The sequence below is a fragment of the Suillus plorans genome, assembly GCF_016647745.1.
Source record: "Suillus plorans strain S12 chromosome Unknown HD556scaffold_32, whole genome shotgun sequence".
In the NCBI taxonomy this organism is placed as follows: domain Eukaryota; kingdom Fungi; phylum Basidiomycota; class Agaricomycetes; order Boletales; family Suillaceae; genus Suillus; species Suillus plorans.
Window position 1 is genome coordinate 255,309 of NW_024537416.1, and position 15,264 is coordinate 270,572.

The following is a 15,264-nucleotide window of genomic DNA, read 5'->3' on the forward strand; positions in this document are numbered from 1 at the left end:
CGTATACCAGCGCGTTGCCATCCGTTATTAGGCTCAACATCCGGACTCATCGAGCTGTCGGTCGCGAGACCAATGACATTATGATGGAATAAGAGACAAGTTCCTGTTGGGATCCGACGAAACCGAAGGAGACAAGGCCGAAAGGATGAGAGGCGAGGTGGAGAGGCAGCAACCGGCCGAAGCATAGAGCCAGGGGAAAGGACACCAAGTGCGAGCGCATCCAAACGGAGAACGAGGTCGACGTGTCATGGCCAACTTGTGCGCTGTCCATCTTTTAGTTTATTTTAGCGTATATGACTGTACCTGGGAGACTCACCTTATAAGCCCAGGTACCCACATCCAAGCATCTCAGTTTCAACTCGAATACTGAGATGTGAGTTAGTATTTTCGTAACGTTCGACTCGAGGTCTAACGTTATAGTAGATTCGTACCTTTCTGTCTAGGTACAACGTTTGTTAATCGGAGTTTCAACTCGAATACTGAGATATTCGTACCTTTCTGTCTAGCTGCGCGTGACCGTCTTGCTATACTCTCAATAGTTCCATGAGAGAGATGTAAGGAAAGGACAGTGCGCACCAGGCATCGTTCTCCTAAAAGTGCCCAGACAGGGCCCTTTGTATTAAAACAATATTAGAGGAATGGGTAGGATAGCTGATATCGACAGAGAAGTGAGTAGTTAGACTGCAGAGAGATGTTAGGGCTTTGTAAAACAAATCAAACAAGATTTCATCAAGTGTTGATTCGGTTTTTGTGTGGGGAGGTGTGACTTTGCCAGACCAGCCCAAGAGGGCAGGGATCTGGGCCGAGCGCGTGATCCGGAGAATGCTGAAGAAGAGAAGTTTCGGGAAGTTTGAAGATCAGACCTTCGGAACGTGATCCATCTGAGAGATCAAAGGGTCCGAAAGACACATGAATCCAGCACTGGAGGCCCGAGGGAGGTAGGTAAAAACTATCGAGTGACGGATGAGGCGGACGAGATGTGTGCTCAAGCGCTCAACGTTCAACGTTCAACTATAATCGAAGCATACCTCCTAGCATAGTAAGGCCGAGTTTCACGTGTTGTCGCGACCACTTGGCAAGATGATCGGAGTCGGAGAACCCGAAGAGACGTAACTTCTGATGGTGAATTCTAACATCTGATGAACTCCATCGAGTTAGCAAATCGTTAAGGAGGCCGACCTGGGCACCAGAAACTATCTGAAACTCACCATGATAAACTTGATTGAAGCGATTTAGTCATGTTGGAGTGCGATGAACTGGATTCACTTGCAAGCAAACTCCAGGTCAGAGTCTTGTATACGTACATGAATGATCTTGGCAGAAGCCGCCTACGGTACCCCCTAATTGTTCACACAGCCATATTATTACGTCACGTGGCAACCTTGATAGTACTGCGCTTGTTCTTCTTCAAGGTCTCTATCGAAGACGACAACCGACCACGCAAGCGACCTTCTCACAAACCATCATTATTGTTGTCAAACACACTCGGGCCTAAGAAGCGGAGCACTATAAATTGGGATGTTATTCTACCTTTCTCTTCTCGCAGTCCTGGCATCACTGGTGATGGGTGAGTACTCGCAGCAAGTCATAAGGCTAGATAAACTGACTTGCTCCTCCAAGTCGGCTACCGCTACCGTGCAACTCTCCCTACGAGAGTTAAGGCTTTCTTCCCAAGCCTTAACCACTACACGCCGCTTGCCTCTTTTTCTGATCAGGCGCGTGCGGGGCTGAGCTCTCCGATGTTCGACATCGAGTCAGCCAATATCGCTGAAGGAGATTCACGAGCGGGACTGGATGAACAGGGAACGCAGGAGGTGCTGGACATCATGCGTGCCCAACGGGTCAAGTGAGTGTTTCGTTTACGTAGCTAGCGTAGCTTATAATAACTTCATTCACACAGTTTCGATCAAGCAAGATTGATTCGCCACAACCAAATCCTTGCTCGCAATGGGATCGATCCTTCAGGTCAGTGTTAATATAATCTTGCAGTTCTTGGGAATTCATCATGGTGTCTTACAGGCATGCCACTTGATTCAAAGGCCGTCACGAGGTTGTGATCGATTTCTCTTTGGCTACTTTCATATATGTTTCGCGCTATCAGTACTACTATCATCGAACCCACCTATTTCGCTCCTTCGTCTTCTCATACTTGGCACGGACCTTATTGGATTTATATCATATACTCTTGTGTACTTATCACAGTGCATGAAAAATGCTGTGGTTTCACGGTTACTTCCCTCGCTTAGTCTCGGATATCTGCATCTTGAACTTCGATGGGAAGTCAAGGACATAAGTATTACAACAATATAACGTATCCTGCGGGCAGGGTTGGTATACGCTGGGTAAGTATCAAGGTGGGTTCACTATTGACATTGTCACGCACGCAACCCGAGGCTTGAATTGTTGGCTGCCATGGCCTGACTACTAGTCTGTGGCCACTTCCGAACTATGTCGTGCTGCGGTCTTCGAAAGTGCCAACCTTAGTATATGTTCCCTTCACCAAACCAAAGGTCTAGGGGAGAGCTTGGTCAGATTTAGGCCGAGTTTCCTTAATTTCCTTATAAACTTACCCTAATACAAAAGTGCATGTTTCGGTAATCGCATACTACTTAGTACTAATTTATATCCGCCATGCCAGCTTTTAGGCGGGCGTCTTCCAAGAATGAGGACGATGCGTATACAGAGGTAAGCTCGCAAGGTAACACTAGTGAATGAATCACCTATGACGCGGCTTGCAGGGAGTCTCCCAAACGAAACGGCAGAAAGGCAACTCGGGAAGGGTCATAGTCCCCTCTCCAAGCATGCGTGTTACAAGGGCATCCATGTCACTCGACGGCCTGCTAGACCTGTTTCAAACTGGAATAGAAAGCCGTACGTCTGATGACCCAGCAAACGACTTGGAGGAAGCCAGTTATTTTGAACGTTTTGTGGGTTCTGTGCTGCCAGAGTGTTTGGAAGTGCGCTGCCGGGTACAAGACAGCGATTGCAGAACGGACAGCTTTGTATGGATAGTATTTTGATGCGGGCAACAAAGCTAACTGAAGGCAGGGCACTCTTCTTCGACCTTTGTCTCGTTACGAGGTGTCGGCTGCAATAAAATATGCGTCCGCGTTTGGTGCGGCGGTTCTTCCTTCGCCAGCACAGGCAGCTATATTGAGAAAGCTGCAACTCCATCGAGTAAGCAGTCATGTTCTAGACGTGATACAGAGTCTAGAAGTTAATTTACGTGGCAGGAAAGGCGTAGAACAGATATCCAGGGGCTAGACTTTGTCAATCACAATTCTTTGACCTCCGTACCCCCTCAATTACCGCCTCAGCCACCACAATCAGGCATTGTTGACTCGCTAAGATCTATTCGAACGACGCATTACGAAACGTCTTTCTTATCACGCCTATGTGGGCATAGACCATCCACAGACTCAGGGCTAGTTGCGGTAGATTGGGAAACCAGATCTCCTTGGATGGAATTGATGACAGATGTGCGAGAACACTACTCATACGCGCAGTAGGGGTCTCGTTCACTCGAATGACTGCGTTTCTCACCTTGCCATCAGCCCTGCATCATCTCAATCACATGAAGTCCTGGTTCCAATCCGTTATGTCTCTCTGCAGCCATCCCACCTTCAACAAGTACATGAATTATTAGCTAGAGTATTTTGGGATGGGATTAATGGTTTGTTGTATCCTCTCATGTTCATGAGTTAATCTCTCATGTAATTCATAGTCAGCGACTTGCTTCAGTCTTCCGAGCGTTGCTCGGTGATCGCCATGTATGGCAAAATTGTTATCGGCGCGGCTCTTTTGAGCTCGCCTCAGGAAACATACATCACATACCTAGCCGTCAGAGCAGGCTGGCATAATTGTCAAATAGCAACGTGTGTTACAATCTCTTGACGTTTATAATAATAGCTCACGATCTTTATCTCTGCAGTACTATGCTATATCACCTGATTATGCTCAATCCGCACAGAGATATCACACTTCACGTAGCTGCTAATAATCCAGCGATGGTGCGCTTTTTATTAGTGATCAGTGTTGGCATACATATCTAAAATCTGTCTAGTTGCTGTACAACAGATTTGGGTTCAAGGCCGAGGAGTTCATCACAGGGTTCTACGAAGATTATTTGGACTCTCAGTCGAGGGCGTCTATGAATGCATTCAGATTGCGTCTTCGACGATGACAAAACGATCTTCAGATTGGCAGTGATCTAATCATCAGGGCGACATGGATTTGCCTATCCAGTGCTCCCTGGGCGCTATGCTCGCCAGTCGGACTGCACCCAGCGCGTTAATTGCGATGTTCCATTTTCAGGGGGAAAGCACAACTGCAATGCTAGGCAACGATAGCATAATAATCCGAATGTCATGAGCGCTATGCCCATGCTCCGATCCTGCGCTCTGAAGCATCTCGTGCCCTCGGTGGGGGAAATGAAATTTAATGGTTAGGAAACATCACGAGGACACTTCAGACTGCAGGATGTATCTCCAGCGCTTTCAGCCCATGTTGTGATCGTTGATGAAGTACAGCCAGTAATATGGATGCAACACAGTCTAGTGATCTCCTGCCTCTATTGTACACAAAGCTGCCCTTTCCAGCAGCGTTGGTTTACTACCTGTTGGACAGCCAAGTTGTTGTGGTGTACCGTGTCATTAATAAGTGAAGTCTTAACTTTTAGGGTTGAGGGAGATGAGAGCCTCCATGATTTTTCATCGGGTCTCTTAATGATGGACTTGATGGCCGGCCCGATCCTCGTGATTAATACATTTCAGGAGCATACGTCGAGGGTGTGTCTGCACTTGTTTATAATTAGTTGGATGACAATCTGATTGGTGCTACAACAGTATATGAAAGGTGACTAACTGAACCCTGCAAGATTCACGTTGCTGATCGCTGTCCACTTCCAGTCGCCGATCTGACTATCCTTGTAAGTAATGGTAGCCACTGATATCCTCTCTTGATGAGTTCGTGCCAGGCTTTTGACCACCTTGTCACAATGGACAGAGGTGCACACACAAGTTGTTTCAACAATCATTAATGATTCCTCGTTTACAGGTTAGACTCATGCGAGGGGCTTGACAAGGGACCTCTTTTGCATTTCTCGCTCCCTTCCATTTGGTACGTCTGCCATCTAACGTTCATATGTAAGGACGGAACGTTTGATTCCGTGGAAGCAATCCGCGTCTGCCCCTTCCACCTGAGCTCCACATGCACTCCACATGCGACCCGCTCTTTCTCCCAACTATACTGTTTTTTCGGTTAGAGTATCTCTACGGTACCGACATCCATGTTATCGACCGAAGTAATGTCTTTGATTTGTGCGATGATGTTATGGTCTGACGCGATCCTCTTGTATTCTCCGACATGCTGCTGCGCTAGCAAAAATGCGTCGAAAGGTTGCCCGAGGCGAACCAGTAACCGCAACGCTCGTGAGCGAGGTTCCTCTTCGACAGGCAAACCGCCAGGTAACTCGTCAGAGTCGTCCATCTGGGAGTCGTCCGTCGGAGATTCGGGCTCACTCCAATCTTCTATGCTTTCCGTATCGTCCGCGAAGTCAGGCTGCCCTGCAAAGTTAGGTACCCCGAGGAGATACCGATCCCATGGACGGACAATTAAGAACCTCTGCCGAATGGGCTTTGCCCGCGAGAACTGAACTAGGGTCTCTTCAGTGATGATCAGCAGGTCGTGAAGCCCGTCTGCCTTGATTCTATATGTGATGGGAGTATCCCGGGCTTGACCACGCCTCCGTCTGACTTCTGTGACGCGGAATGAAATGCAAGGCAGATGCAGTCTGCAGTTTGCAAAGCGAGGAGCTCTCAGCTGTTCAAGCTGGTCATAAAATTTCAATGCTAGATCTGTAGGCACGGGTTGTTGCAGCGAAGAGAATTGTGTGTGAATATGATCTTCAGACAAAGATGGAAGGGTGCGTGGAGGAGTGGTGTAAGAGGTGATATGGGCTGGAAGACAGCTATTGAACTCGGAAGGTTGTCCGATCCAGTCGAAGACAGTGATGTCGCCCGACCGAGCCACGATCTCCTGCAGGAGCCGCCCGAGAGCGTTCTGCTTTTTCTCGCCATAAATGACAGGCAGGGTGATGCCGAAGATGCCAAATAACGAGTACGCGACGTCTTCCTGCACAGTGGTAATGCGTTTTGATGCCCATTGCAGTTTCTCTCGGGCGCCGCTCATACCTGGACGAAAGGAGATCAGGGCTCGAGCATCTATGCCCGTCGCATCCTCCAACTCCTTCATGATTGCCGGGGACTCTTTGTGATTCGGAAAGCGATCATCGAGATATAATGACCAATCCTTCTGATAAAAGAGAATGACTTTGGAGGCGAGGAATTCTTGAAAGGTCCATCCTCGTCTGTTCCACTCACTCTTCGCCAGAGCGTCATACTTGGATGAAGGCGGGACGTCCGAAAGGTATACGATGGTAAGTGCTGAGTGATGGTACCAAACGAACATGGAGTTGATCGATTCTTGGAGCTCGGTATTGCTCTTCTTGTCGATGCAGCATGTGTCCATCCATGCCCAGCGATACCCAGCATCACGAGCAACCTTGCAGAACGACTGCAACTTCACAATACCGCCAAGTCCATTCAACTCGCGCACATCTTTATCCTGGATGTCGTGCAGCAGCGCCTCCGCCTCTTCCCACCTGTGTGATAGCAGTACGCAGCGGAAGTACATCGCCACTACGTCTTTGATGCGCTCTGTTCGGAAGTTCGAATCCTTCGTTAGAAATGAGACAAGTTCATTGTACTCTGGAGTCATTTTGAAGGCGTTGACTTGTGCCACTCGATCACATAAAAGACCCGTGGAGGTGTTGAGCAGACGAAGGGGGGCGTTTTCGAGTTCATCCAGCGCAGCCTTTCGAATAGTATCTTCTGCTTCAGATGGAGAGACATACTGCTGACGCGTATCTGCAGAACGAGATTGGCATTTCGAGATTATGCAGGAGTGTTGCGTAGCTTACCTCGTATCTGGGGGTCGGGAGAATCGTCCAACTTCGACAACATGATTTTGAAAGCCTCAATGGCTTCGTCGTAACGTCTCGCGCCAAGTAGCGCTGTATGCGTCAACTGGTATCCAAAGTGAGATGAAGGATTGAGTTCGGTGACCTATGCACTGCCGAAATCAGCATGGGCTACGAAAACGTAGACCCCATCGCACCTTTTGCGCATCGAAGAGCGCATCCTCCCATAGCATTTTCCCCAACTTTGCCTTGCTGCGATTTGCAAAGGTGGTATCGGATGTGGTATCCAGGTCGATTGCTGCCGAGTACAGGTCAATAGCACTGTCAAACTTGCTTGCAGCGAGGGCAGTATCTCCGTCGGTAAGAAAGAACGCTCTGCATTCTTCTATGAAAGCTGAGTGAATGCAGGTGAGCATTGTAGCCTGCGCGACATTATGAACTCCAGACTTGCCTTTGGACCAGTCAAGGCAGTCGGCTCTAGTATTTTCGTCACTTGAAACCATCATGTACTGGTACGATTTCACGGCGTCTTGAAGTTTACCTGCCCGAAGTAGTGCATGACAACGTTTTTGGTGTGCAGTGAGCCACAATGATTTGATATCCCAGCCGAAGAGCTGAACAAGGAACTTGGTTATGGAGTGTTTTCAATGTGTATTTAACGTACCACCACCAAATCCTCGTAAATTTCATGAATGTCCGATTTCGAGAACAAATTGCTGGAATCGAGAGCGGCGGCGAAATGGTCGGCGGCTTCGTCGTAACGTGCGCCATCCGAGGCTTTGATTCCGAGTTGAACACGTAGATATGCCTGCGCAAGTTGTAAAGATGAGTACTGATGACCAAGGATAGTGATACTCACTTCCACGATGTGACACATACAAGTGTCGGCATGCGGACAACCGGCAGTGAGTTTTTTGAGGAGCAGATTTGCCTCGTCATGGTGATCTGCATCGAACAGTGCGATAGCCTGAAATACGCGATGAGGCGGAGAGGATGCGAGGACAATGCAACATACTTTGATCAAGAGCAGGAAATGGAGGATTTGTGAATCTTGTTCCGTGTACATTGATGCAACATCGAATGCTGCCCTCGCATCCGAGACACAGCCTTTTCCGCAGAGGGCAATACCGTCGGAGATATAGCCTATCAATGAGGGCTGAATGCTGATGGACTGTGTCATCGTCGAGTTAGCCTTTCGTAAGGGGGCGATGATGGGTCAGTGAATCTCACATTGATTGCGTCCTGAAGGGCGCGATCCCAGTTGTGTTTTCGTGCCATAACGAATGAGCGATGGGCGTAGGAAATATGGTTGTATGGTTGTTCGGATCAGTGTTGATACCTTGCGCGAGTAGTTCTTTGGCAGTAGACAAGTCTTCATCTATGCATGCATCGCTGGCTGTCGTGATGGCTAGGATCTGCACGAAACATGCTCGAATTGTGGTATATAAGTCAAAAACAGAAACATGCCTTTGGACGAATACTACTCTGAGGTAATGCCCACTCTTCACCTCCGCTGAGGATGTGGTTGCCATCTATGGAGAAAGTGACAAATGATGTACAGGATGTGTCATGGAACATGGCAACGGTTCGTCGATCTGAGAGCCGCCAGATGCGGATGTGGCTGTCATAAGATGCAGATGCGACGAGTGTGCCAGCTGGATGAATGGAAATATCATTGATTTGGCCAGAGTGGCCCATCCAGGGATCACCGACCTGCTTCCAGGTTGTTGTATCCCATTCACGTATGGTAGGATCAAGATGATTGCCGCCTGTGAGAAGGCGTGTATCATCGGGCGTCCACGCGAGTGACGAGTTCAATGATGTGTGAGCCTTGAAGGATGCGACGAGTTTCCTCGTGCCTGAATTGCAGATTTCGATATTGTTGTCTGTTGCGATGGCAAGAAGTTCTCCAGAGGACGAATATCGAACGCAGAGGGCATCACTGCCGCACGTTATTGGACTTCCTTGCAGCTGCCAGGTTCTGATGTTCCACAGGCTCGTTGTCGTGCCATATGAATTAATGGCCAGCACTGTCCCATCAGGAGAAAAATCCAGCGAGGAGATACACTCATGACTTTCATTGATGGGCTGGGTGAGGGATTCCCCAGTTTCTCCGTGCCAGACAATAAAATCTCCGTCAGCATCACCGCTTGCTATCAATCGCCCATCCCGTGATACTGCCAATCTCAACACCTCACTGCGATGCCCCTTCATCTTCTTCAACATAAGACATGTTTTCAAGTCCCAAATATGGAGTGTGTTGCCTGAGCCCATAATCATCCGTTGTTTATCGGGGGAAAATGCGACTGCCATTACGCGTCCTTCATGACCTTTAAGTTTGAACTCTCGTAGGGGTGTAGTGATTGGAATGAGCTCCGACATTTTACTGGAGGTTGATGGTGTCGAGCACGGTCGAGGTGGACTTGAAATAATTGTGTCTTTCTCTAAGCTGCAGAGGTACGTGTATAGAAACAATCACAACTGTGGGACTGATAGGGGTTTTCATGATGGTAAGAAAAAGGCAATTGTTCCCAGGCGTGGTGGTTGGTGGATTGTGGAATGAACAATCGTAGCTCTCGCAGTTTTGATTCTACGTATACTTACGTGCTAGGACATCCTGCTCCTTTCCTTTCTCTTGTACTTATCTGCTGTCTGGTTTATGATCTCTGTTACGAATTGCCATGCCTTTTCCATTTACATTCAGTTTTCGCGTACCGGGTCTTCACAATCCGTTTACCACTCCACCGGCAGTCAAACCGTCCCGGAATGACAAGAAAGATGCACTGCTTGATCCTATTTCTCGACGTATTAATCGCGCCTTGCCTCCTCCCCGCCGTGCATCACCATCGCCCTCACCATCACTATCACCATTTGTACCACTAAACCATAAGCGCGGTTGGGTCCCTTCTATCTCTGAACCCAGCCAAGCTGCCACAAGCGCTGCATCTACTCGCGGTTATCTCGACACACCCGCCAAGTACAGAGATATGATGCATGAAGCGCCTGAACAAGAGTTTGTTGAAGACGTATTTACAGGTATGTCTCGATCATCCGTGATGTAGTATTACATGCTTCGCAAGCGATAGCCATGCGCATGCCATGTGTTTGAGTGCTTCGCGAAAACGCGTTGTCCATGTGCTGGCTATGGTTTTTTTATTTGGGAATTGCGTCTCTTCCTTCTTTACTTGCATCTTTCAACCCACTTTCATTCATGCTTTTCGATATCGTTATTGAAATAAATGTAGAATTACCACCCGCCAAGCGGCGTCGCACTCTCGCTGGTTCGATCGTGTCTACAGCGTTGAGCGCTGCTCTTATCGGGACTGCTGTTGGTCTCACTGTATATCGCCTGTGAGTGCTGATTTTTAGTTCCATGTTGATGTTACTTATCGCTGTCGAGCGCAGCTGGCGGGACCGAGGCAAGGAACAAGAAAGAATACAACCACAACCACCGCCATACCACCCGGGTGACTGGGTCCCCGAACAAGTATGTACAGTTTGGCATGTATTGTCGCCTCATCATTGATATGCTATCAGTACAAAGATATTCAAGTTACCCCTCCTACTCCGAAATCGCGCAAATCTCGCCCAACACCTTCCTCTGTTCGTCGCTCCGGCACACGAAGTCGCAGGATCCGAACTCGTGGCCGACCAGTTACTCCATCACGTAGTGTCTCTCCTGCCCTCATGGGTCATCCACCCCAAGAATTTGATTTCGTGCACGTAAACCAAGACGAAGAAGAAGAAGAACCTGAAACCGACGAAATGGACTGGATTGGCGACAGACTATCAAAGCTGATACAAGAAGGACACAGGGCTTTGAATATGGAGGTTGTGGTCATGAGTGAAGCGAAGGAGGACGAGGTGGATGATGGTTCGGGTGACTGGGAGGAAGAGCAACCTGTTACATCTATTTCCAGGGGTAGTTCCTTCCGCCGGACACATCGACCCCGTGACAATCAGCCTCCCTCCTTCACTTTGCCATCCTCTCCGAACTCGTCATCTAAGAAGCGCAAATTTATCGGCGAAGCTGTACACCTTTCCCCTGATCGCCAAGATTTTTCGAGGTTGTCAGTGCCTAGTACACCTCGTCGGATTGCTCGCGAATCTTCGATGGATATTGACGCCTGCGCTACTATTACAAGCAGCTTCAAGGAGGATACGAGTGCCTGGGAGAGTCCAGAGCTTAGAGAGTCTATGGAGCGGGCCAGAGCACAATACCTGGAGAGACGGATGGGCGCACGATCATGATGGATACATACATATTACTTACTTGTAACTTACTGATACCTTTTCTCACTGGTACTATTCCTCTATGTGACATATTAAGTATGGTCTCATGCTGTATTATTAGAATGGTCATTGCCACTGCGCCGTAGTTCTGGCTGTATTTGGAAGCACAGCTTGTGTTTGTTGGGAAAGCTTGATGATAAGCTTCTCATGCACATCCAACCGTCGGAAACTCGCGCGAAGTTCACGTTATGCCGATTTGCCGATCTTGACTCTGACTCATCGTACTCGACTCGTTCTCCTCACTGTCGAAAGTCCATCAAACGGCATCCAGTGCTACAGGCTACAGCAATCTCGTTATCTCCAAGGCCTATGTACTAAATTCAAATCGAGCTGGGCCCATCAGAGTCCGGGTTGCAATATTACGGCACCGCAGCAAACATGAAACGATCAAGATGACCACATGATGCGCAGCGTGTTCCGGTATTCTGATTTAAGCCTTCTTTAGTATCACTTACGTCTTTCTCTACCATTTTCTCCACTATACCCATATTCCCTTACCTTTCGTTTAGTTGCTCCAGACGGTCCAGCGCACCAACCCCTGCCGGCACCCCTTGCACTTCTCATCCTCAAGCACCTTCCCCATGCCATCCTATGGTCTGACCAAGCGTGGTACACGGTTTTTCTTCCTCGCCGTTATACTATGTTTTGTGCTCCCTGGAATACTTTACCACCGTGAAGCTGTACGAAACTATTTTACCGACCACCTACCGCCATTATACGAGGACTATCGAGCGCGGGAGCAAAAACTGGAGCATTACAAGGAGTACGAAACGAGGAAGGATGTGAAATATATCTGGTCGGCGAATCATGCACATAGTGGGTCATCCTTTCTTTCATTTGATCCATCATGCGTTGATCGTGCATAGGTTCAGGATGGGGGAATGTTATGCAAGACTATGTCATGAATGGACTACTTGCACATAGCACAGGACGCTCGTCAGTCCCTATTCCTTCATGCGTTCCTTTACTCGGTTCCCACATTCCTAATCTTGTTTTTCGATGACGTCTAGTTTTGTCTTTGATGACTACATCTGGAATCCAGATGGTTCACTCTTTACGGATTATAATGGTCATTTAATTCCCTCTCGCATTCCCTTGACAGCACTATTGAGCGGCAAGTACAACATGGTCGATCTCCGTGTATACGCCCCATTAACTCCGATTGTTCTAGGTGTAATGGTGGGTGGTCAAATGCCGCCTGGCGATACCACTCCTCGTGCGGTGTCCAAGACTTTCTTCAACAAAGTTTGCCCCAATCCGACACTCCTTCAGGTGGCGGATGTGAACGATGATCGTATGCGATTCGACGAAGACGTGCCAGCTTCCTATATATTCGAAAAGTGGCTCGAAAAAATTAACTCGATTGAGGACCCGTGTGTAGAAATTGAGTCAAATAATAATGCAATCTTTGAGTACTGGTGAGTCATATTCATCCTCTTGGGATGATCAATGGGAGACGTCAGACGTCGCGTAGGATATTTGGACACAAGAGGATGCTGTCCATATGGGAATACCTCAAGAATTCCCCAGTAGCGAAGCACTGGGAGTGGTCGCCTTTAATACAGGATGCATACAAACGAAATCGCCGCATCTTCGTGCCGAATGCGAGATCTTCTCTTTTTGAAGGGCTCACTGGTTCAGCTACTGCGGAAAACTACACGAACCCGATACCTGGCCTGTTAGCGCTGCACGTGCGAAGGGGTGACTTCCAAGACCACTGCGTCCATCTGGGCAAATGGTCGTCAAATTGGAATGCATTCAATATGTTCCCCGAGTTCTCTGACAAGTTCGACAGGCCTACTGATGGCGGATGGGGCGAGACATCAGAGAAGAACATGCAGATGTATATGCAGCGGTGCTTCCCCACAATCGAACAAATCGTCCAGAAAGTCACACAAGTGCGCGTCGAATCGGAAAAGCCGCTGACGCATATCTATATCATGACTAATGGCGCCACCGATTGGGTTCAGGAGCTGAAGGAGGCATTGGAGAGCTCTGGGAATTGGGACCAGATTAAGAGCAGCCGCGATCTCGACATCACATGGGAACAGAAATTTGTGGTGCAGGCGTTGGATATGTTTGTGGCTCAAAGATCTGAAGTGTTGATCGGAAATGGGGTAAGAGCTGCTGTAGCTTGGTTGCTGGTGCAAGACTGACGAGCGTCTCGTTACAGTGGTCGAGCTTGACCTCGAACGTTGTGATGCTGCGTATGGCACAGGGTTTACTACCAGACAGTAACAGATTTTGGTAATGACGCTTACGACTCATTCGTCCAAGAGGCGTGCATTAGCCAAGTGCCGAGTACAAACTCCTATGAGCCTGGTATCCAATCGGAGATGCAGGTTTGGAGTCTGAACAAGTTTCGTCTATCATACGATAGTCTATTAGAGGCACGGGTGGATGGACGATCTATCATGTTGATTAATTTACAGTTTTTGTGCCCCAGGACATAGTCGCTACAGTAATACACCATTATCTTCGGTGCCAGGTACGTATATATTACTTATGTTGCAGACTATCAAACATTATTATCGGACAACGAAACTTCTCTGTATCGACATTGAACAGTCCAGGGCCCGTGCATGGATATCTGCAATTTTCGGACAGGGAATAACACCAATAGTCTTTCCACATCTTCGCAAATTCGCCAATCCATATGGCACACGTAGTTATATAGATGTGAGAGTCCTAATCACTACTAACCTGCCAGTGGGGCTAACAACTTGAGCTCAGACATTCTGTAACGTTTAATTCAGTACGTAGTCTCCGGCACCACACGAGGGCTGAGCGCTGATTGCTGATTAAGATTCACTCTCCAGTTTATCGCAATCGGACGTTGCGTGCTTGAGATTAATACCCTTGAATTCTACCTGCTAATTCCTTCTAACAATCGAAGATTTTGATCGGGAAGATGACGACGTTCGCCGATCTGAGAGCTGCCTCGTGGGACGTTGTGAGATGCGGAAGCGACCAGGTGCAAGCAGGATACATCTATGGCTATGACGTAGATGATATCACCGACCTACTTCCAAGTCAATAGTATCCACTGTGACTCCCGTATGGTGGGATCTTATTCATTTGAGAGGTGAATGGGGGTATCTACGGAAACACAAGGGAAGTCAACAGGGTGAAGCAGAACAATATATGCATGTGCAGCCTAAATTTTGACACCCACAATCCTTCAAAAGTCTACCTCGACCGTGCTCCACATCATCAGCATCCAGTAAGATGTCGAAGCACCGCACTCCGTTGAGTCCTGAAGATTATGAGAGAGGTGTAACCGCAGTCGCAGGTTTTCCCGATAGACGACATATGGTGACAGGTTCGTATGACAAGACGCTTCGGTTGTGGGACTTGAAGACAGGTACATATTGTGTTGAAGGGGCATTGCAGTGAGGTGCGGCCGTTGGCAGTGTGGCGATGGTGAGGATATTCCGAGGCTGTACTACGAGATTTGGTTGCATCATTGTGCACACAGGGATCTTGGATGAAGAAGCGATATTGCAGAAAGCTATATACACGCGTTCGAAGGAGTGATGAGCTGGAGTAGCTGCTAGATACGAAAAACAACGGTATTCATGCAGGATGGACAGTCAGATTCGAGCGCTGGAAATCACGTACTGCTCAACTGGGCACGATGGGAGTACATTCAGGAAGCCTTGAAGACAAGAGTGGGGCGCATGTACGCACTGCAGAGGTACTGCATGACAACACGGCACATTCTTGCCGTAACGGTGATGGAAGGGCACTAGGAAAATGCTGCGCGGCATCTGCCGCGACGTTCCAATTTTACGCTAAGCAGCAAATTGACTCATGACACTTGTTGCTTGCCACATACTCTGGACTCTGCATCGCTGCCTTGAAGGACTTTGCATGATTAATATAAAGTCACTTGGTTATTGCTGACTCTCTTGCCGCTTTATGAACTTCTTCGTTATCCCTTCGAAATCTTAATGTCCTGGTACATGTCTTGAACTGCGTTACTGAAGATT

General features: G+C 48.2%; 5 protein-coding genes across 5 annotated transcripts; 4 read left to right on the forward strand and 1 right to left on the reverse strand.

The window, feature by feature from the left end:
• The first annotated feature begins 1,208 nt into the window (after positions 1 to 1,208).
• On the forward strand, positions 1,209 to 2,068 carry HD556DRAFT_522264 (uncharacterized protein). The gene is made up of 4 exons (XM_041310858.1): positions 1,209 to 1,567; positions 1,621 to 1,846; positions 1,901 to 1,965; positions 2,020 to 2,068. Exons 1-4 carry the CDS (start codon positions 1,519 to 1,521, stop codon positions 2,055 to 2,057), a joined length of 378 nt encoding a protein of 125 aa, XP_041159625.1. The 5' UTR covers positions 1,209 to 1,518; the 3' UTR covers positions 2,058 to 2,068.
• Positions 2,069 to 2,631: 563 nt separating this feature from the next.
• HD556DRAFT_1479859 (uncharacterized protein) lies at positions 2,632 to 4,362 on the forward strand (the record flags this gene model as incomplete). Its single annotated transcript, XM_041308604.1, has 8 exons — positions 2,632 to 2,685; positions 2,739 to 3,002; positions 3,049 to 3,177; positions 3,234 to 3,505; positions 3,555 to 3,673; positions 3,725 to 3,875; positions 3,932 to 4,010; positions 4,064 to 4,362. The coding sequence occupies 8 exons, from the start codon at positions 2,632 to 2,634 to the stop codon at positions 4,181 to 4,183; spliced, it is 1,188 nt and encodes a 395-aa protein (XP_041159626.1). The 3' UTR covers positions 4,184 to 4,362.
• Positions 4,363 to 5,147: 785 nt separating this feature from the next.
• HD556DRAFT_522194 (uncharacterized protein) lies at positions 5,148 to 8,358 on the reverse strand. The gene is made up of 8 exons (XM_041310857.1): positions 8,210 to 8,358; positions 7,995 to 8,150; positions 7,839 to 7,946; positions 7,644 to 7,787; positions 7,431 to 7,593; positions 7,177 to 7,373; positions 6,980 to 7,124; positions 5,148 to 6,926 (listed from the first exon to the last, which is right to left on the reverse strand). Exons 1-8 carry the CDS (start codon positions 8,255 to 8,257, stop codon positions 5,260 to 5,262), a joined length of 2,628 nt encoding a protein of 875 aa, XP_041159627.1. The 5' UTR covers positions 8,258 to 8,358; the 3' UTR covers positions 5,148 to 5,259.
• Positions 8,359 to 9,561: 1,203 nt separating this feature from the next.
• HD556DRAFT_1375862 (uncharacterized protein) lies at positions 9,562 to 11,396 on the forward strand. The gene is made up of 4 exons (XM_041303090.1): positions 9,562 to 10,015; positions 10,225 to 10,330; positions 10,385 to 10,466; positions 10,517 to 11,396. Exons 1-4 carry the CDS (start codon positions 9,661 to 9,663, stop codon positions 11,228 to 11,230), a joined length of 1,257 nt encoding a protein of 418 aa, XP_041159628.1. The 5' UTR covers positions 9,562 to 9,660; the 3' UTR covers positions 11,231 to 11,396.
• HD556DRAFT_1479871 (uncharacterized protein) lies at positions 11,397 to 13,523 on the forward strand (the record flags this gene model as incomplete). The annotated part of the gene is made up of 5 exons (XM_041308605.1): positions 11,397 to 12,088; positions 12,139 to 12,208; positions 12,283 to 12,690; positions 12,747 to 13,389; positions 13,446 to 13,523. Exons 1-5 carry the CDS (start codon positions 11,854 to 11,856, stop codon positions 13,521 to 13,523), a joined length of 1,434 nt encoding a protein of 477 aa, XP_041159629.1. The 5' UTR covers positions 11,397 to 11,853.
• Positions 13,524 to 15,264: the final 1,741 nt, after the last annotated feature.